The sequence below is a fragment of the Vanessa tameamea genome, chromosome 6 (genome assembly GCF_037043105.1).
Source record: "Vanessa tameamea isolate UH-Manoa-2023 chromosome 6, ilVanTame1 primary haplotype, whole genome shotgun sequence".
Taxonomy (NCBI): domain Eukaryota; kingdom Metazoa; phylum Arthropoda; class Insecta; order Lepidoptera; family Nymphalidae; genus Vanessa; species Vanessa tameamea.
In genome coordinates this window covers 6,168,059-6,192,527 of record NC_087314.1, presented here as the reverse complement: position 1 = coordinate 6,192,527, position 24,469 = coordinate 6,168,059, and the positions used below count along the sequence as shown (strand labels likewise).

The 24,469-nt window shown below is 30.6% G+C and overlaps 1 protein-coding gene across 6 annotated transcripts in view; it reads right to left on the bottom strand.

Annotated features, from left to right (window-relative positions):
- LOC113393514 (3',5'-cyclic-AMP phosphodiesterase) overlaps positions 1-24,469 on the bottom strand; it is a 335,667-nt gene that overhangs the window by 151,535 nt on the left and 159,663 nt on the right. Inside the window, exons 1-2 of one of the 6 annotated variants that reach the window (XM_064215172.1) lie at positions 5,970-6,060; positions 2,631-2,893 (exon numbers count right to left, since the gene is read on the bottom strand). The exons of 3 other annotated variants lie outside the window; for them this stretch is intronic. In XM_064215172.1, coding sequence (XP_064071242.1) covers positions 2,631-2,782 — 152 coding nt within the window. In that variant the 5' untranslated portion in view covers positions 2,783-2,893; positions 5,970-6,060. Of the gene's footprint in view, positions 1-2,630; positions 2,894-5,833; positions 5,940-5,969; positions 6,061-13,244; positions 13,531-24,469 lie in introns of those variants that run through there. 2 more of the 6 variants (XM_026630445.2, XM_026630446.2) reach the window with 2 other exon arrangements.

Below are 24,469 nucleotides of genomic sequence, written 5' to 3'. Positions count from 1 at the left end.
ATAAACAAATACTATATTTGATATTAAAATTTTAAAACAATATTACCGTAAAGTCGATGTCCATAGTGGGTTCGAGTTCAAGCAAAAGTGTAAAAATATGCGTAATGTTAGTTATTTATGTAAGAAATGTCTTCTTTTGGGATTTTAAGAAAAATGAGATACTATTTATGTTCTTATTATTTGTTTTTTTTTTTCATTAAATGGTTTATTTTATATATTTCGTTTCATTTTTCTCAAATACCTCGCTAAATAAATTGTGCCGAAACGACGAGTAGAGCTTTGTAATGAATTCAGAGATTGTTGATATTAATTCAAGGACTCGAGGGTGGAGAAGATATTTTTATCTTTTTCAGTTATTAATAACGAATATATTAATAATTCATGTATTACTGATGAATTTAGTCATATATTATTTATAATTTGTTTGATTATTAAAAGATGAAATAGGAAATAATATTTGTAATATTTTAATGCAACATAATTAACCAATTTGATAAAAGTAAACAAAATAAACTATAACAAATAATATGTTCTGTGTTTAATATATATAGTATTAGTGTTTAATTTGAAAATCAATAAGTAAGTGTAATGCTTCTATATTGAATGAAGGAATTTGATATAGACTTATTTCTAATCTATATATATAAAAACGAATCTCTATTAAATGGAAAGAGAAAGGGAGGGAAAGTCACTTGAAGGGTCCACAATGCTTTTTAATTACGTGACGATTTCTGCCATTTCACTCTACTGCCGCGTAAAATATCACGCGCCAAAGTTAAACTGAGAAGAAGAAGATAAGTATTTTTGACTACTTATATTTAGATTTAACGCAATAGCATTGAGCTAGATAAACAATGAAAAAAATTCCAACAATGATCCATAAAAAACAATGTCCCGACTTAAGGCAGTCAGTCATTGCAACAACGCACAACCTAAGCCTTAAAATATTGAGACTCAAAAGTTAACCCTCGTTTTATAAGGCGCACTAAAAAAATATTTTTATTTTTTATTTTAAGTCTGCGCCACACATTCTTTACTCAAATGCATTCAATCAAACAGTTCAAAATATTTGCTTGCTATACAATAACAAAATATTATACGTTTTTGACACTAGTAACTATGAAAAATGATGTTAAATTGTTGAAGCGAAGAACTAATATGATATAAAATATATAATATAAGAAAGGAAACTGTGTGGCCTTAGGCAATAGAAGCTTGTACGGTTATATTTACAACGAATTTCACCGGACAGGCTGTCCGCAATTACAAAGATTAATAATGGTATTCCAAGTAAAACATAACTCAATGTGTATGAAATAATACAGCATGTAAGCGAGAAAAGGTTCTAATTATATAACATTTACTATATGGAAAATAATTTTACTATAATATGATATAAGATCATGTCATATTAAACTCAGTCAAAAATTTTCTATGATATTATGTTACAAGTTATGTTGCTTAACAATTTTGCTTCCAACTGCATGCCAATTAGTTTATATGTCGTAGTTCATAGTTAGTTCAAGCTTCTAGTTGCGAATATTTTATGTACTACCTACGTAGATATATGAACCTTACATGCATAATACTTGTATATAGGTTATAATAGAAAAATCAATGACGATGAAATGAGAACGCATGGTTAATGACACCGCAGATCACACTGTTATGAACAAAGTTATTTTGAATTCGTAATTGATTTGACAATTATTAAACCAAAAGTTAAAAAATTATAATATTTTGAAATCAGACAACGAAAGAAAAAAAAATTCAAACAAAATGTATTCAATTGTTATTCAAAGTTGATATTTCTAAAATATTTATTAAATAAATTAAAAATATTTGAATATGTACCTACATTTATATAGTACTCAACTTGATAGTAATAATTGCATAACAATTTAGATTTTTTTCAAAATAATGTCAAATACCGAACACAAATTCTGAATTTATTAAAAATCAGGACGTGCTTTATCTGACTGACCTACTTGTTTTAATAAGAATAATATTTTTATTCTAATATATAAAATAAAAATAAAACCATGTAAATGTAAAATTATACGCTTTAAAATTTAAAAGTTACTTAATAAATATAAATTTTAAAACTATTTTAGTAGTAAAAGTAGTGTGAAATTTGTTGCATTTTTCAGATTCACGTAAAAACTATCAATATTATTAATGAGCTTTTCCATTTTGCATTTTGTTTCAGGAAGATATCAAATTATAAAAAAATATATTATTGAAATCGGTACACAATCGGTGAAAATATACAAAGAACAAGACTTCAAAGAACAAATGACAAACATACACAATTTCTATATTTTATATATTTACTAGGGTATTTTCTCTCGTTAAAATTATAAAAGAACCCTATATTTATGGAAAAAAATGAAAGTCACAAAATGCGTAGTTTACTATATAATATATTAAGAGGTTAATTTATCATTTGAATTAATATATTATTTAACTTTATAGTTTATAGACAGGAAACAATTAATAATTAAATTAAATGGTTTGTAATATTTATTTTATTAACATTAATATTTATTGAAATGGATGATATAGAAAACTTCAATCGCTATAGCACAGTTTCAATAATAGCGGCATCTATTAGCGACGTGGAGACTTACCTAGTTTCAGATCCAACTACAGTCCAGCCCCGCCTACGGCGTATAGCGCGGACTTCAGCGGTAACCACGCGGTCACGGGTCCTTCGATGTCGGTTCGCGTTGGCCGCAAGTAGCGCAGTGGCGCCCTCTTCCAATTCAGCGATTGGCAACATTATTCCAAAGGTTCGAGTCAAAGTTTAAACGAATGTGTCGTGAATTATTGAGATGTCGCCACTGTTCAAGTATATTTGTCACATTTTCTTTAAATAAAAATCGTAACGAATCTAAATAATGTTTAGCAAAAGAAAAGTTATTCAATCAAAGTATAAAAGCAATCATTGTACTATTATTTACGTTTAATTAAAGTTTTTAGAAATAACATAATTTCTCTTACATAAAAAAAAAAACACTTATTATGTCTTAACCTTCAGTAATAATAAATTTATATCTCTAGAAAAAATATAACTAGTTTCGCTGTATAAACAACGAGAAAGTAATACAAAGGAATATATTATAATTGTTGTATATATTTATTTACTATAGGAACGCTTATACAAATACTGGGTTAATATTTCGAAATTCGTAACTCTAAAACATAAATTTTAATAAATATTATTTTTTTACGGCCGTGCTCACAAACTTTGTTTAGCGGATGTTTAGCACTAATTATAATATTGAAGCACTGTTTTGTTCCTTTCGATCATTTACATTAATATAAATTCATACATATATATATATATATATATATATATATTTGGTTTCAAAGTCTATAGTAATCAAGACTTTGATCTTTGAAAATATTCTGAAATAGCTTTTCAATATTAGTAGACTTTGCCATGACGAGCAATAAATCAATCACTAGAAAAACTTTTTGAAAGTAGTTTATTTTTTTGCTCCCTGACGAATAAAACACTTTTACAATAGGCTATTCCAGACGTTGTTTTGAATAATTTATTTTAAAAAAATTTCATAACCTACTTAATAGTTTTATTTTTGTAAGGATAACTTTGTAAAGTTTTTAATTAGACTCTTGGTATATAAAAAAAACATTTAATTAAATATATTAAAAGTTTGCGAACTTTTGTAACACAAAATTTCAGAAGATTAGAAATACATTAACAGATGATTACTACAAAAATACTTTAATTTTTTTTTAACGCGACATATTACGATATCTACATTTCTAAATTTACGATGTTTCTTATTAATCTGTCAATCTGTGCGTTCAGAATACAACATTTTGAATGATTATTAGAATTGTAAAATGCTCTAAATACTAGTGCCGCCTATTGTAAACAGTATATATACATATCTACATACGTAATAATTTTTATTTACCACATTACCCGCGTAACAATCCGGGTCAGCATTTTATCTCAATCAATGATGTAAGAAACATAGGTACACAGAGTTACGTTCCCATTTAATTTCTATACATTATAAATTTTTTAAACTGAAATTTCACATTAATTTTTTCCAGTCGATTTTGTTATTTATACTTTATTTTTGTTACCTAGAAATCGGAAGATTGATTTCTGGCGAAATGATTGTTCGTTTGATGATTAGTCGGAAGCAGCAGGAAGTTTGTACTAAAAATAATTTGTATAATTTTCTTCTAACACATTCCACGGTCTGAGTTGCTTTTAAGTATTTTTTGCAATATTATCAATTCTATTCTAATGCAATATTACGTTGAGCGCTATTTCAATAATTTTAACATAAAAGCAAGAACACTTCCCACTGCTGGGCTAAGGCTTGCTCTCTCATCATTTATTTGGCAACTAACTAGCTCATCCTGCAGCTTTACCCGTGCGAAATGTATAAAACACAAACTTCGAACCCCCGTTCTGTTTACGAGTGGAGTTTCGTAAAATTCGTTCTTAGCGAATGTGTACAACCTAAAGGAAACTACCTGCCAAATTACAAGTTTGTAGGTGTTATATTTTCTGAGATTTTGTGATTAACCCGTGAATGGTATTTCGCTTTTAAATAGGTATATAGATTACAGTCATCATCATCCTCCTGCCCTTATCCCAATTTTACTTGGGGTCGGCGCAGCATGTCTTCTTCTTCCATACTTCTCTGTCGGACGTCATCTCACTAGTAACATTCTTTCTAACCATATCGTCTTTCACACAATCCATCCATCGTTTCTTACAGTCAGTAAAAGTAATATATTATTATTCAAAAATAAAGTTAGACTATAATATTACACAAGGCGTGCACAGACAATGTATGAATATAGTACTAATTAGGCTAAATTAATTAATTAAAGACGAGTTTAAGCGCTCCGTCTATTACTTTGCTCCAATACCAATGCGGGTTGGATACACGTGCGTAGATTTTCATCCGATACATGCAGGCTACCTAGCGATGTTCTCTTTCACTGCCAAGTACGTATTATAAATACCAATATACATAATATGACAGCTCAGCGGTACTTGCTCGAATTCGATCCTGCAAAATTCGGTTATGAGTAATGTTTACTATTCACTGGGCCAACTCGGTTTGTTTAAATGTAAAGCAAGAAAAAGTAACAGTATTTTTGTTACAATCTTTGAATATATAATAATCTTTTGAATTTATTTCACTTATTATTCACAAAATATATCCATTCACGTCAATTCAAAATCTTTTAATAACGCTCGCCTTCACAAACTTTAATATTCAGAACATGCCAACTTTGTGTAAAAGATAGCAGACACAGTAATTTCTTTATTCAGAGAGTTCGCGATAACCCGAGGGCTGCATATTCCCAAATCATATCATTGTGTGTTTAGGAGGTTTTGTGTATTGCGAGAATCCTTATGTATATTGATAAAAAACTGACCTTCATTTATCTATGAACAATTTATTGTCCTTGTTTATGGCGTTGAATAAAATAAGAAATAAATCGTCATAGATTTATTTATCATAGAATTTTTTTTAAGGACTTTTTCGAAATTATAAGCTAAATGCAAATTGTGAATATTGGAACTTTTCCATCATATAAAAATTTCTTATCATAATTTATATTCTTTATTGTACAATGTAAAAAAATAATTAAGAAACATGGTTTTGAGTATTTTAGACATGTTTTTTACTGTTCATCTTTTATTTATTATGTTAAAATTATATTTCAGCTTTTTTCATCTATGAACGTTTTTTTTTTTTAATTTAATTACAATGTTACTTCTATTTTAATACCTACGTCATTTGAAATTCATTAGATAATTAAGACTCACGTAAAGATAATGATTGCTTGTATACTTTAAAGATTATAAATAATAACACTACATTTTCTTAGTTAGTTCACTGACACAAAAACACAGTTGATTTGTCATTACCGATGCACTATAATCTGATAGAAGTATCACTCACTCTTATCAGCACTCTCTCTTAATCTCACATGTAGTGAAAATAATGAAGCATCCTTTCTCGTTATATTTTAGATTCGATAGAAGTTATATTAGCCAGAGCGTTGTGCGCACTGCGCGTGCGGCTTGGCGCGTAAACTGCAAACTAGCGCCGGCCAGCAAAGCTGTTGACACATACACGCAGATATTCCCGTGAAAAATTAAAAAATATTAACAGTGATAACTCTCTGTCTGTCATTACTCTTCTGACTCAGATACAAAAAATTTAAGAAACGTACAAAGCCTTTACAAAAAATTTCTCTAAACAGATTCACAACAATAGTGTACGACGTATGTTATAATAAATATATGTATTTACTTAATGTTTATTTTCATCCAATGCGCACATCCAGTATTTAATTCGATACTTTTTTTTATTCCTTGAGAGAGATGAAATCCTACTATATCTATATACATTTAACGTAAAACCTACATTTTACAGGTTAGAGGTTACAATCATTCTTTTTAATTTTATTATTTTATTTGTATCCGTACAATGATTAATTGTATTTGTAACCTATTGAAGACAGTCCTTGCTAGAAATAGATGTTTTACAAGGAATGTATGTAACAGTTGTTCCACATAAAAATATCTGGTACAAATTTTCAATGCTATTCTATATTGAAAAATAAAGTATTTTGTTATTATCTATAGCGTAGTTTTATGAATATTGAAGTTGAATGTCGTCTTCTTGCGACGTATTTACGTGCGACCGAGGATAAGAATAACCTGTGGCAGAGTTTCAAATATGTCGCACTGTCCTAAACTTTATCTCATCAATTTTTCATGATATCGTAGTAGAAACGCACCTGTTAGTGCAAAAGGTCTTATTTGAATTATGGACTATACAGAAGAGTGTGAAGACAAGTTATTTTCTGATTTTTTATTAGTAAAACAGTCATATTAAGACATATTAAAATGATGTGCGTATTTCAAATAATGTCTTATGTTATTTTACTTAAGCATTAAATTATAATAAATAAAATAATAGTAAAACATAAATATACGTAGTTTTAGTTTGGAACTTCATTTTCACATAAGCCCTTTTGTAAACATTCCAACTGAACTGTATTGTATATTTGGCGCCAAAATGATATAAAAAACCTGTCATGGGTTTCCAAATCTTTTGAATCAACGCGAAGTTTTACGGGAGATCCACTAGTATTTTTTTTTAATTCGTGATATTTGTAAATATATTCAATATAATACTAAATATATATACCGATTTTTATTAAAAAAATCGATTTGAAGTGACGAACGCGTTTGAAGTAAATTAAAAAAAAAGTGTTTCGGTATCTATTTTGATATCTGAAATTCACTACAGATTGTGTGCCATTCATTATCAGGACTCATAAGGCTAAAAGAAAAGGGTTCGTCTACAATCAAGGAGAAATTCCAATGTATAAACCAATTTCTTACATTGTACATAGATTAACTTATTTTTATTGTACATAGATAAAATTATTTTTTCGAATACTTTGTTTGATATTACAAAGAAATATTTATCAAGATTTCTCACTTTTTAAAATGTTATAATGAAAAATCAACGCTCTCAAACAGTGACGAGAACATGACAAATGAGTTCTAGATTATTCTTTTTTTAAAAGGAATTTTTTCATCAAAATGTAAACGAAAACGGTACTTTCTGCTGTCACCAACGTTTTCATTTCGAAAATAGAAAACAGAACGGGAAAAGGATACAAATGTATAATATTGTATGGATATTTGGAACACGTTAATCTTAAATCGTTTTTCCAAATCGTTACAAAACGTTTATTCATTCGATTCGATAATATTCAATTGTCATGAATATTTCACTATAATTGTGTACCTCGTAGTTTCTACACATATAATGTATGTTATATTTATATTCTGTATATCATGTGAGATAAAGCTATGTGTTTCAACATAGTCGTTTAGAAAAGCACTGTTCCATGCGATATTCTGGCAAGCTCTAGAATAGTTATTGCAGATACCTACACTAGAACTTTGTATAACACATATTATGTTTCAACAATATGTAGGTGCTAAATGTTTACGGAGAATTTCATATTAACGTATAACTGTACTCGTTTAATGTTTTTCAATTAACGTTTTTTAAACAACGTAACTTTAATAATTCTCAGTTGGTTGGTCAGAAGCCTAGGTTGTTTAGCCTATGTCCTTTCCAAATTTAATCAGTTCAATAGACAGACAGAGTTACATTCGCACGTTTATTATCACGTTATAAACTAAAATTTTCCATTATTAAAGGATGATAGACCATAGTATATTAATATCAAAAGTAAATCTTTACGAAAACAAGCTTTATGAAGGCAACTTCGATGAAATTACGATACAAGTATTATTAATTGTATTGTTACCAGCGTCAGAAGGGTGCGCTAAATTTCAGTTCAATCAGTCGAGAACGGACTTAAAATTCAGTTATAAGATTTGACCCAAATAAAAACCTATATTAAACTGGTATTATACACCAGTTATATAATAAAGTTACTTATATAGTTATATGAGATAGGATATATATATATATATATATAGGTGTATAAAATGAATAGTACGAATACAAAGTTGGAGCGGGTAAATGCAGCGTATAATTGCTTGAAAATTGTTAAGTAAATCGTAGTGCTTTTATCATACAGAATAGAGTTTATTCCATATAAAAGTTGTGTGTACATTGAATTAATTTATACGAGCACTCGGTGGCGCCTGATAAATCAAATTATTAAACTCCGAAACAAACATCAATTGTTAGACTATCGTTTCATAGAATATATTCAATAGAGATTTTTTTTATATCACTTTAGTCATACAAAACTCAACGTGTAGTAATTATAACAAAAGATAACTGCGACACTTAAAATTCAGATTTAAGCGATTGTATATTAGTTAACAAGTGTTATTAGACGTTCGGTATGTACTCATATAATTAACTTAAAAACGTAATATTCTTTAATGACTTATTATGTAACAAAAATCCACAAATAAACATGCAAATTATTCATAATGTATTCGTTATAAAAAAAAAACTATGGTCCTTATGATTCAGCGTAAAGCTACTAATCAAAGAGTGTTTATTGTTATATATATATATAATATTCCTTGTAATTCTTTAAATATAATATATAATAATATAGTCTATTATAGTATAATAAAATTGTTTTTATTAAGTATGTTAAAATTAACGTTTTGAAACATATTTAGTCACATCATAACATTTCTAGGCGAGCCACTAAATGTCACCATAAACTATCAGCTGATTCGCTTATTACGACTTACAACAGAACTAATATATGATCGGCTAATATCAATTTATTGACTTTTCTTTTTCCATAACCTATACCAAATATTTTGTGACGATTACTATGCAGTAGAAATAAAAGTCATTAACCTTCCCTATACATATGTCTTGATATATCCTGTGTATACCTAACCAAGAAGATTATGTCTAGCGTTTTTACAATATGGATAGGAACATAAATCTACAAAAAAGTCTGATACAATACGCGTGTCACCTATTGTACTTTGAGGACAATGCCAAAAACCTTCACGAAAGTTGACTCCAATTTTCTAGAGTTTCGACTTATTTTTGAAATCTCTCTAAAATCTTATGAACAATGGGAGACAAAGACAACAAAATGAATAAATATTACATATATGTAAAGATCGACAAAGCTGATACTGTTCTAATTGGACTCATCCAAATGTATGATTGCTGCTCGCGTATCAATGATCACTAAAGGAACTTTTACTTGGTGATAAGGCTTTGTGAAAACCCGCCTAGGTAGCTGCCTCCCACTCATCGCAGTCATATTCAACCGTCTAGCATCGATCCTCAGTATTGTTGTGTTTCGGTTTAAAGGATGAATGAAGTAGTAAGGCACAAGTGACATAATATCATAGTTTAAAAGGTTTCAGGTGTATTGGAGATTTAAGGAATGGTTAATATTTCTTCCAGTGCCAATGTTTATGGCCGGTTGTAAACACATACCACCAAATGACCAATTTGCAGGTTCATATAAATATACTTTACCATATCTATTGTTAGATAAAAAAATAACAATAGAAAAATGCCTTTCACTCTCCAATATTTTAATTCAGTAAAACGAGTCACTTATCATTACTACATAAGTTATATTACTTCCAAATTGTATAGTTGGTATTTTTTTTAAAAGACCGTAATTTAATTTATATTTATAAAAAAAATAACGAATTATTTGATTAAAGGTACCTACTATAAACTTCTAAAATGAATCAATTGTTTTATTTAACCAAAAGTAAAAACACTGATTTATCACACTAATAGGGTTGTTATTTTCAAATTCTTATATGAGTATTTTTTCACATTTTATTTCATTGTAAGTTACAAACAAAACTAAAACAAAATCGTTTAAGTGGCGTTCAAAGAAATTGAACATTTCAGACGATATATTGACTTCGGCGATAAATTATCATCGTTCTAATCCTTCTCACTCTATTTCTACTGTTAGATATACCGTAAACTTTCATAAAGATAAGTTTTTGTTCAAGGCATAACTTGATAAGATTAATGGAATACAGAGACAAGGATTGTGTTAAACTGAAAATGACAAAGACAAACTATACGAAAGTTATTGCAGTAATGGTTTTATTAACTAGTTACGTCGTTTCGCAATGGAGCATCAAAACAGTGATTGGAATCAAACTGTTATTTCCTTATTCACAGATTGATTCGTTTCCCAACGATCATGATGTTCACTTATTTTCCTAAAAGGTATGTCATCCTTTGTTTTTGAGTCGAAGATAACGAACGTTTCCAAGAGATATCTTCATGTTTGAAATGAAGCTCAAAGATATTTATTTTAGATATCAAGTTCCATCACTATATTCCTCTTTGTTTTAATGACAAGGGAAAACGTTTTAACTTACACAATTTATTATTTACTATAATATAATCGACCCATTACATAATCAGCTGAATTACATGCTCAGTGACCTATATAAAAAAATCTGTGAAATAATGTATTTGAAATTCAAGTACAAAATCCATGACACCATTCATTGACGTTTGTGTCTATAATATTTGTTAAGAGGGTTAGTAGTAGTGCTATCTTCTTCTATCTTACGCCAAATTAATGGTAGAAAGAGTGAAATCAGTGTTTAATAAAAAACGCGCTAAACATCATTTATAAGAAAGGCTCAAAATAAGTTAGGCATAATACTAAAAGTATTTGTTTTCAATGAACGAAATACACATATCAATGAATGAAGATAATATCATACAAATAATATCGAAAACAATGTTTTCCAAGAGTAATGCACCAACTTATGTTCAACGTAATTAAAAGTTTATATTCAAGTTTTAGCTTAAGTTTGTATGCACAATATTGTTGTACCGTTTGTTGTACAGTTATGTAACATTATGTTTGATTTAACTGGAGAAGAATGGATAAAAAATATTGTTTAGATAATGTTTATATATTAAATATGGAAAAACCTTTCGAAAAGTATTACTTAAGTATTATAACAGCGCTGTAACACAAGTGAAGTAAGCATTCCATCCTAAGGAGTAGTTTTTTTTTTTTAAATAAGTATTACATGTAAAAACGAATCATTAAAATCGGCTCAAAACTGTTGACGATGAAAGAAAAATTTTCACAAGTAATAAATTCTTTGTTTTCTTTACTTTATTCAACCCGTGGACATGTTCTTTATTTTTTTATAATTAAAACACCATCATCACCACTAAAAAAGTATTATTATAAGTTCACAATCGACGAAGTTATCGCGTAACATACACAACAACAAAAAAATATCCAATATACTGAACTATTATGAAATCGGCTATCAGACGAAAGAGTTTTTCGCTAATTAATGTACTTGAACAGTATTTAACTTATACTTGTAACTTTCATAGCCTTATTTTGAACTTAGTTCTTAGCATTTCAATATCGACTATATATATAAATACGTGTATATGCAAAATACATATTAAATATAAGTAATATTGAGAAAGAGCATCGATTAGATAATAGATCGCAAAACAGTTGAAGGCATACATAATTCTTAGGACAATAGCCGAGGTTAGGTTGCCACTTACATTCGCCTTTGTTTTGATAATGTTCGAGATACTGTGTTGGTGTAGAACATCTCATGAATATTAACTGATATTAATTGTTTTACAGACACTTTAGTCGACGCTGGAAATATCCGTATAATACAGACACGACACCTGCTGAGTCATGTTTCAACTTGAAAAGAAACATGCTCGTACTTACATCATAATTCTATTAACATGTCAATGTCTTTATCTATTTAAAAGTTTTATTTAATGGCAACTACTGTTTAACGTAAAACCCGAGTTTTTAATAATAATAATAATACTAATAAGAAAACCTTTGCTCCAAGCAATAGTTGTAGATTTTCTTTGATTGCCTCAGTTTTTAATAATAGTTTTTGGAGTATAACACAGAATACATGAATAAATAAATATTGATCCTTTGTATTAGGCTTAATGATTGAAATATTTTTAACAAATGAAAGAGACTGAAACATAAACGATTCCGGGTATGAGTTTTCCATGACGGACTAGGAAAAATTTAAACATTTAGGTTTTAAATAAAATATACAAGACAATAATTCACTCCATTATACTTAATGGACTAAAAAATTGGGCTCAATTTATTTGCAGTATTTGTGTCTAGTGTTAGAAATCTGACGACGTAAATACTAAACAGGCCCAATTAGCCTCACACGCCCTATAAAATAAAGATTTGTTTTGCGACAGCCTTGTAATTTTATTTGCCTTAGAGTATAAGGAAGAAGATATTTTCCCAACATCAATATATGTAATAATAAAATGATGATACTTAATACAATTACTTACAAGATAAGTGGACGTTTGAAGTATTAATACTGCTCTGATATCAATACAAACACCACATTTGTTTTCTAAAATAACTTCAAATTAAGTAAAAGATAAATATTCAATCCTAAATCAACTCGTATGGTACAATTTTTGATCCAATTGGTCAATTTAACCTAATAAATTTGTTTGAACGCGTTGGTCTCTGGAACTACCAGTCGGTTTAAAAAAAATATATTTTCAAATTTGGAACCCAATTCTTAAGGAAGGTTGAAGGCTGCTTTACACACTGCTACAACCCAAAAGGGCGGAGCAAAACGATTAATCCGGGTGAAACCGCACGGAGCAGCTATTGTTAAGATATTCACAGGACAAATTATATTATTAGAAAGTACTTACCCGCAGATCCATGAATGTCTACGTCTCGGTATCGATGCAAGAGTGAGAGCGAATGGTGGCAGTGCTGTAGGCGGATTGTCCTGCTCGTCCTCTGCAGGTGCCCCGCTCACGCGCACCTCGGGCACGCGAAGCTGGTGACGACCACTCATCCTAATGCTTCCTTATATCATTATCACTATTTTTCCTTATAATGTTTTATCCACCGTGAGATACACGGATACAATTGACTTTCACATACGCACACTGTTATAATAACGGTTTATTTATAATATTTTGAAGCACAAACCTACGAAATTACATAATAAATTAAATATATAAGGTAATGTACTATCGACGATTGCTAAATGGAATGTATAGTATGCACGATTTGATCCGTGATGCATTAGATTACAATGCAAAATTTTAAAATGTTTGATATTTTCTTGTTGATTAAATAGTCTTAAGAGTAAACCAATACCTCGTTTTATTTTAATGTTTAAAATCATCGCAACAATGGCTACTATTTGACTGTGTCTACAACAAGTTTCGTACACAGAATCTAATAGCAAATTTAAGTTTTCACATTAAATCGATACCGCTCGTCTACGCTACGAAAATTGCTTTACAAAATTCAGTATAAGATGTTTTGAATAAAATAATAGGACAAGAAAAGATAAAATTTATTTTATGACATTTGTATCAGAGGAATTAATTTTGTAATTGAATTGTTTAATAAATAAAAATAAAGGTTGTAACTTACATTAAGTTATGAAAATATTGAGAGATTAAAATGCAGCCTTTTGTATTTTGTTACAATCAGAGTGAATTCAAATAATTCAAATATGAATATAACAACGCAACAAGTTAAGTTGGACTTGTGATATACATTATTGACAAAAGACAACAGGGAAAAAAAAATATTGGATTACATAAATTCGAACGAACATTGAGGCATCTGTTGGCTACACGCCTAATACGTAGCAACCCTGCCTTCAGGGCTGGACATATTTTATGTCAACTCGTAAAACAGGCATTATTAAAGACACAAGGTATACCGATTTCATTTTATAAAAATAGCATTTTGATTACCTTTGTTACTAAAGAAACATTAATATTACGTTTTATTGTTTATTAACATTTGTACTTTTGATTACAAATGTTAATAAATAATGTAATTTAAGTAATGATATTTGTATATAAGCTGCTTCATTTAATGACTAGGATGTATGGCGCAATGTGAATAGTGCTATATTCAAATCCAGAGTCAGGCCAGTGAAAGTTATTGGGTCTTCTTTGTTAAGAAATTCTTAAGCAGTAGTAAGTTAGGAAATTAACAGTTTTTGAGTCACCTGGAATACAGTAATGACGTTGCTTATTCGTTTGTTTGGGACAGTCGATCCATTTAACTGCGATACTGAGAATTCGTCTTTGTTTGTGACTTATGAGCAAACATAAGTAAATTTTCTAGACGGCTATTGGACTTTTTTAAATTTGTCAGGACGACAAGAATAAAAATATTTCAAAAAAAAATCTACCTTTCCCTTATTAGTTTCTCGGGAAAACGTCGAAGAAAACCGTAACAAACTTGTGTCTGAAATCGAGTCTTTGTTAAACAAAGTCTCAAACCGGGGCCGGCTAAACCTAGTTCATTTCAACCCCAAAAAGACGCAAGTTTGCGCGTTAACTGCTAAAAAAACGTTAGCCGCCACAACGCACCTGCAAGCCCCCCGGTGTTGCAGATGTCCATGGGCGGTGGTAGTCACTTTCCATCAGGTGAGCCTCCTGCTCGTTTGCCACCTCTAACATAAAAAAAAAGTTAAAGTCTTATAGATATCTAAGATTTATGGAATCGATTTAATTATATGTGGATAACTTATGTACTCTATACTAGTCGTTATCCGAGTTCGAATATTGTAGCTGAATTCTCAGACTACTAAATTGCTAGTACGGTATAACTTTCGCATCGAAATTTAGATTCAATAAAACGTATTCAAATTTTGACCTTCGAAAAGGTTATCATGCAATGTTAGTACCTCCCTTATATTGTAGTATATTACAAAATATGCTAAATATCTATGTTTCATAAAAATGTAAAATATTTTGATGTTATCAGTTACCAAATATACCAATTAATATATATAAGCATTAAAATTTGGCAACGCGTCATTGTTTAAATAAGCGTTGTTAATAAATAGATAAAGAACACTTAAACATTATACCATTATCAATGAATTATCCGGCGAATTGTAAATTCTTCACTTTAATAGTTTTGACACAACAATATAATACTAATGGTTTTATATAATATCGAACCTTCAAGTTTCAATGTCAACCGTACGAAAATAGTTTCCCTAATCGTTAGTAAATGTCCCACGATGACCTTAACATTGTCACTCAAAGCTTGGCATAGATGGAGAGGCAATAAGGCAGGTTGGGTGCGATTATCGCAAATCGGGAATACGACCTTTGCGTGAGCGCCTGACGGACTCGCGCACGCACCATCTTACTGCATGCGATTTAAAGCCGACAGGCGCTTCCTTTACACGCTTTCAAATATCAGCTTAATTTAATTAGCAATTATTCATTACAGTAAAAAAACAAGATTACGATTTTAAATTAAAGATTACGTTTATCGTTTTTCATAAATAAACGATTACACTACAAACGAGATATATATGTAAAATTCTAAACTTTAATTTAACAAATGTGTGTTATATACAAGTATACATCATGTGCTAGTTTCCTATGTCTTCGCTTGCTTTTAGAGAGAGGGTTAAGGTATTAAGTGCCCTGTGTCTTTTGAACCCTTAGTAATGTGCATGCAGAATTTAATGACGATCGGTTTAGCAGTTATGAAAGCGTTAGAGAAAAACAAATTCACTTACGTATTGTATATATATACATATATATAAATTCGTATAGACACTAACAATGTTATTTATATTCACGGCACTATATAATTGTACATTAGCACGAAATCATATTCAGCCATTTTGTATTTCGCAACTCAAATGATTCCGGATGCCATTAGTAAATTAAGAAATCACTCGCAGTATTTTTAATGAGCTGAACGATAACAATAAACAATAAAGTGACTTCATAAGCGTTGATAGAATTCAGACATACAAGTGACTGACGAATTACAACAAATTAAATAAGATTACAACTCAATACTTAAATAAATGTAGTGTAATAAAAATAGGTTGAATCATAAAGTAGATAAAGATGTAATTGAACGTGAAAGCTTTTTATATAATTCGCGATGAAGTGAAAAATAATTTAATTATAATAAATACAATTATTTTTGAATTTTTCCGTTTTTTATCGTAATTTTAGATGATACATTTTACAAGTGTGTGCAGTTACAAAGACTTGTTGACTTTTTTTTATGTTATAGGGGGCAAACGAGCAGGCTCACCTGATGGAAAGTGATTACCACCGCCCATGGACATCTGCAACACCAGGGGGGTTGCAGGTGCGTTGCCGGCCTTTAAGGAATAAGTACGCTCTTTTCTTGAAGGTTCCCAAGTCGTATCGGTTCGGAAAAACCGCCGGCAAAAGCTGGTTCCACAGAGTGGTTGCGCGAGGCAGAAAATGGCTTAAGAATCGCGCTGTTTTTCGGACATCTAGGTGGTGCGGGTGAAATTTAGAATTTTGACGAGATGTCCGAAGGTGAAATTCAGCTGCCGGGATTAATCCCAACAATTCCTCGGAACATTCTCCGTGGAAAATTCGGTAGAAGATGCAGAATGATCCAACATCTCTACGCAGAGCCAAAGGATCGAGCAGATCAGAAAGGGCTTGATCGTCGATAATTCGAGCTGCTTTACGTTGGATACGGTCAAATGGAAGGAGCTGGTACTGGGGAGCACCCGCTCAGAGGTGAGAGCAGTACTCTATGTGAGGCCGAATTTGCGCCTTGTATAGTCTTAGGCGATGGACCGACGTGAAATATTGTCTTGCCTTGCTGAGCACACCGAGCTTATTTGATACCAATTTGGCTTTGCATTCCAATTGACCGCAGAACTGAACGAGGCTCGAAATATCAACGCCAAGTATTCCGATACTAGCTGTGGCGGCTATCGGAATGTTCTCAAGTCGTGGAGATACGACGTATGGTGTTTTTTTGGCGGTTAACGCGCAAACTTGCGTCTTTTTGGGGTTGAAATGGACTAGGTTTAGCCGGCCCCAATTTGAGACTTTGTTTAACGAAGACTCAATTTCAGACATAAGTTTGTTCCGGTTTTCTTCGACGTTTTCCCGAGAAATTTTAACACGGCCGGTGTATGAGGTGTCTACGGTACTGTCGTCTGCATAGCAGTGAATGTTCCTGATTTGCAACAAGTCATTGATATGCAGAAGAAACAGAGTGGGTGATAGAACGCAGCCTTGTGGAACACCAGCATTGATGAATTTTTGGTCGGAGCATGCACCGACCAAAATGACTTCTTGTCTTTATAATATTTTTTGTTTAATATAACACATATTATCTTGTTACGTTAGTTATGAGTAATTTAGATCATATTCAAATAAACTGAAGATAATTATTTTAATTATAATAAACAGGCGTTACCCGCGGCTTCGCTCGCGTAGAATATGAATATATTTACAAATTAACTTATAATATTAAGTTAATATAAGACCTCTTTGTATACCACATTGGTGTGTATTTCAGCCCTTAAGGTAGAATATCCAGAAACGTTTAAATACGTATCAACGCATTTTTAATCGGTACCCCAAAAATAAAATTTCATGCTACTAACTTTAAAAATGACGGACTTCCAGACTAACCTGTATACGAAATGTCAACCCTTATTTATTCCTTTAGGCTTGAAATATCAAGAAACGCTTAAATACGTATCTACTCATTTTTAATCAGTATCCCAAAAAAAGCTTTACGTTTTTAATTTAAAAAATGATGGACTTTCATAAAAACTTTCATCCCTTATTTCACCCCCCTCAGAGGTAGAATATCAAAAAACGCTTAAATACGTATTTACTCATTTGTAATCAGTATCCTAAAAATAAAGTTCCATGTTTCTAGTTTAAAAAATTACAGACTTCCATACAAACGTTCAACCCCTATTTCACCCCTTTAGGGGTATAATTTTCAGACAGACAGACAGAGTTACTTTCGCATTTATAATGTTAGTATGGATAATAATAATAATATAATAATAAATAATAATAATAATATGGATGATATATTTTATAATTATATAAATACGTCTACAAGAAAAATATAAGTGCGTCGTTGTGTTTGTTCTCCGACTCAAATATGCGCCTAGCATTGTTCTTACAATAACAATTCGCATTATAATCATACGTGCCACGTTTACCGCTTAAAATACATACAGGTAGTATGAATTGCATACTTTTAATATTTCAAATAATTTTATATCAAAAACTTTTAACAAACTACCTTCTGAAAAAAAAATACACTACAATAGTAATTATTTGTAGAAATTAGTCTAAAGTGGAGGTGCCTTTAGGTAGCAGACTAGCAAATAGACCACCTGATGGTAAATGGTTACCAGCGCGCATAGACATTGGCGCTGTTAGAAATATTAATTCCTTACATTGCCATTGCGCCATTGATGTTGTATGAAATAACTATTCCTTACAAAAGGCAATGCGCCACCAACCTTGAGAGTAACTTGTGTATGTAGTTGCACTGGTTCAGTCACACTTCACTGGTCCACAATAATACTAAGTATTGCTGTTTTGCGGTAGAATATCTGATGAGCAGATGGTATCTACCCAATTTAGCTTGTACTAAGTCTTACCAGCAACTAAATACTAACATTAGTCCCTGATGTACATACATGAGTATAATACCTAAGGTATAGTTGTTGTTTAGTTTTATAAATCATTGAATTAGAAGCAAAAGATTTATAAAAAAAAAGACAACAAATACGTATAATCCAAGGCAGACACGTATGACTGAGTATAAATTGTAATCAAGATAAATAAAAATGTATTTGAAGGATGTTAAGCCTGTAAATGTATCATTGCTCCTCTTAAGATTGTTCAAGCATATTCACAACCGCACGTCAATGACCTGGTACTAAAAAGGCCGATAATAAAATTTAATCAAAATAGAAACAACTTATAGATTTTGGTTGTTTTATACAGCATATGTTTTTTTGGTATTTTTGATATAAGAAATGTTAATCTTATATTAAATTAGTACAAATAATTATTTTTCAAATAATTTAGAAAATGGCAAAACTTGGCATTTTACCTAAAAATGTCCCTTCGCGTCTTATAGCACCAGACTATGGATATACATAAAATAAAATTAAATATAAACAATTTTTAATATGAAACAGTGGTTATAATACAGTTGACTGTAAAATAACTCGAAATCGTCAGTTAAGATTGATCTACTGAACCATCTCAGATATTATTACAATTACGTTTTATTAAAATTCATAGAAATATATATTAATAGTGTACAAGTAGTACATAGTGTATTGTAGTCATAGTTTTGCGCGAAAGATACATCAACATTTGATTTGATAAGATAGATAGATAGATAATATCGAAACGTACATTTTAATTAATCAGATAACAACACTTACAAGATTAGATTGCAATTTATAATAGTAAATTCGTCGTCGCAGAAATACTGCGTGGTTGGATTGATTTAATTAAACGAAATCCCCTGGGAAATGAAATGTAGATGGATGTTACAAATGGATTCATTATTGTAACGCACAAAATTTTATTTGTTATTGTTGCTATAGCGAACGCGAAAATTAATGATTTTCTTCCAAATTCTGAAACATTCCGATACAGATTATTTTAATAAATTTGGCGTATTTTAATGTTGTTGGTCATATAATCATATGTGCTTTAAACTAACATTACAATCTAGTTCTCGTTTAATATTCAGTGATATCCACACATAATATAACCGTAGCCCTCATCGAAAGTGCGGCTTTGTTCAATATCTATCCAAAAGAACGCTCTCCGGCATTCGATTAAAGTCCTAAAACAGTCGAAGTTTTATCTGAAGCCGAGGAATTATATCGAAACGCCGAAAATTATGCTTTATATTTTAAATGGATAGGAATAGTACATTTGTTTTAAATTCAACGTAAATCATTTTTATATAATGAGGTTTATTTTTTATGTTTGTTTTTTCAGGCTTACGTAAAAATTACAAATCTGATTACGTAACACTCATAGGTACTATTGGATACCTCGAACCGATATTTCCATACATTTTATAGTATTACACTTCTATGGTAAATAAAGTATTCTAATAAATGGTAAGACATTCCAATGGATCCCAGGATTTAATATGTGTGGATGTGCTTACTTGCTTAAAAATATTTCTTTTACTTTAAAATAAATTTTATACTATTATTACTGATACTATATCCGAACTTTTTGCCATATTGAACTCCTTCATAAATGGTATAGTTTGTTGGTAAAATTATTAAACATTAACCGATTATTTTGCTAATATGTTGCTTATTGTCAAAGTACAGCATTTTATGCCAATGTAGACGCAGCAAAATTTCATTCGGATGTCCTCGTTTTGGTACGATTAAGAAAGATCTGTTCTATATATTCTTTACTTAACTAAATGCTAAATGTTAGTAACACAATATTATGATTTTCTTGCTAATGGCATGGATGTATTTAATTACAACAGAATTTCATACAAAAAAAAAACGAAACAAAAGATGTTGCTCACAATAATACAAAAAAAATATATATTTAAATTTAGAATTGCTCAAAATAATTATGTAGGTAATATTTGTAAGTTTCAGTAAAGTAAATCTACTGCAGAATAATTATAATTAAATTAGTTACAAACCAGTTTTAGTTCATATAACCCTTACAAAACCCTTTTTATCTAGGCGTAGTCGAAACGACGAAGGTATAAGCTTTGGAAAATAAGTTCGAACGGTGACTAGTAGGTATGATTTACAAATAATTCATTAGGTTTAAATTGGGAAACACATGGAGTAGCTCTCCTTCGCGTGGACGACACGGTGATGCATAACCTGACTATTATTATAAGCCATAAATCAAAGCACAAGCCAAAATCCTTAGATGTACTATACCTAAATGTAAATATAAACATTGTTCATAAATCAAATTAACTAGGAATGACGCGAAATGACTCATGGCTATTTAAAATTAACATCTGTTTCCAATATTTATAATTTACATTAATTAAGCAACATTTAATGTTTCATATGTTTCATTTAATTATGTTATTTACAGTGATTTTACAAGAAATGACACGACGATTGGTATTTAATGCAATGGTAAGTTTGTTGGTTTTATATTTGTTAAAAACTTTAATAAATTAAATATATTATTCAAAACAAGATTATATAGACGATAAAAATGCGCGGAACTAACACTTGTTGAATTTCAGACAGGATATATTATATATAAGTAGTTGTATTTAACTAACTTTGTGTTTAAAATGTTGGAAAAGACTTGCTTGTCAAATGTATTTTTTGTGGCAAAGGTTGGCGGACGAGCAAATAGGCCACCTGATGTTAAGTGGTCACCAGCGCCCATAGACATCGGCGCTGTTAGAAATATTAACCATTCCTAACATTGCCATTGCGCCACCAACCTTGGGAACTAAGATGTTATGTCCCTTGTACCTGTAGTTACACTGGCTCACTCACCCTTCAAACTGGAACACAACTATACTGAGTACTGTTGTTTGGCGGTATAATATCTGATGAGTGGGTTATACCTACCCAGACGGGCTTGCACAAAGCCCTACCACCAATTTAAGTGCAGCAGTGCAGTTGTGCTTTATGCATTGAAAGTTTATAAAAATTGCTATTATTCAATAATAAAGGGTGCCCGTGGCTGGGTTTCGGAGACATGGTAGTCTATCTCATTTAAGCACGTTTGAATCGCCATGTACTATTGCAGTATATATAATAAAGATATTCTTCCTAGATTCTAATCGAATAGGACAGCAATCCAACACGACTGGGATCAGGTGCAGAAATAGCTTTACGTGCTAAATGAATGTATCAGTACAATTATCTTAACACGTACTGGTGCTGACATTATTCTCTGACGGAAAAACCCCGTTACTTTTTATTGGCACAATCCGAGAATAGACCACGGACTTGGGGCTCTAGAATAACGAGTTAATCTAGACCCCTAAAATCTAGTTGGATAAAGGCCCAATATACAGATATCTCTTAGCAAAGTAAATGCTGTAAGAAAAACTGAAGCAAGTATATGTACTACAACAACTATATATAATATATGTAACTCTTGTACATGTGTTTCATTATCAGAATGTTAAAAATTATGTATTATAAGACATTTGATAAGATTTAATTTGGTTTTTTTTTTTTGGGAAAAGATTATTTACGTCATTGCGACATACATATGTTATTATGAAAATACGACCTAAGCATAAACGTAATATTCATAGTTTTTATAATAACTAATTGGTATTTTAATTAAACTACTAATGAACGAGCTAATTACTAAGTTTATTTATTTGATAACTGTTAATAAACGAAAACTATTTAGCATTTGAATTAAACCATGAAATAGTTGGAGATATAATTGCTTTTTACTTTCTGTCTTTTAGAGCCGAAATAGCCCAGTGTTTTTAACATGTGAATAGCCTAAGATTGCGGGTTACAATCTAGGCAAGCGTCTCTGTTTCCATGTACCTAATTTTCCTATTCATCTCGGGCATCATGTGCCGGATGAAATTCAAGCACATGTTTATCCAACATGTGACGCGTCGGAGCAGCGTGGTTGAATAAGCTCTAACACTTTCTCTTCGAGAGGAGAGAAGTCCTATTGCAGACTGTTACTTCACTTTTTTTTAATTATCTCTGACTATATATATATGTATATTTAGTTGGTGATTTAGATATAAAATCTCAATATCCGATATTGGTTTCATCTAACCATAAAAACCGTGAAAGGCTGTAAGCCTGCTATTCCGACAATATTACTGAAATTCACCGAAATGGGTATAAGCAGTCGATACCGGCCGTGCGAAAACTTAAAGAGAGATTACACTTTCGTGGCGAGCGTTCTTACACGAGATACTTATCGGAAAATGGGCGAGAGACAATGAGTATTTGTGTAATATGCTTTGCTTTTATGTATTCTATGTGTAAATAAAGATAATTTAGAAGCAACCGATACCTGTACCATTTAATACATAGAACTGTGGCGAAAATGTTATCTAATAAAGTGTATAAAATATTTAGTCATTGGATATGCAAAAATATGCAAAATTTAATTTAGCTTGTAATTGATTCAAACAGTGCTGTATAATACACATATTAATCCTAACATTTGTATATCATCGTCTATTGTAAATAGAAAATACTGGAAAAGTATAAATGGCTAGTCTATACATAGAATATATCAGTTTAAAGATATGCAATTTTGAATGGAATATTCTCATTTAAAATAGTACGTCTTTTTATACTATTATTAATTATGTAAATTAGATGTCAAGGTAGACGCTACGAAGATATACGCATATTGCTCAGAAAGTTAAAATACTAGAATGAAGCAAAAAGCAAGAATAAATAAATTAAAAAACTTTTACTTCTGAGCTATTTGCATCTATCACGGACCGTTCCTTATTGCTGTTTCTTTACAGTTTGTATAGCAGAGCAACAATAGAATGTAAATAATTTAAAATTAATGAGATACTTCGCATAAGAACTGAATATTGTTCACACTTTTTTTTTTATTTTGGATACTGTAACATGTAACATTTTTATTATTGTACATAAATAAATGCCTGGTTATTAAGTTATCACTAGTTTGATTAAGGGCAATCACCATTCAGTTACATGTGCTTAATAACACTTCGTAAAGAAACCTGCATTTGCCGGAAGAAATCTGTCACACGAGTAACCATCATTACATTAGTGCTGAGTTATCAATGATTCCTAACCTAACAAAAGGAGAGAAGACATTTGCACATCAGTGGAACTCGTACAGGCTATTTACTTTCTTATGCTTTTGAATTATTGAGAATTAGATATAATTCGTAATCTCATATTATTTAAAAAGTGTACAATAATCTAAATATAAAAAAAATGCAAGATTGTTTTCTGCAATGTTAAATGAACTAAGATAAAAGTAAATGGATTGGAATCTCCTATTTGCCAGAGCATACCTGATAGCCTATCGAGTTGAGATGAAGCACTGGACTTTAACAGAGAAATGCAATCACAGTAGCACTTCTCTTTTACAATTCAAAT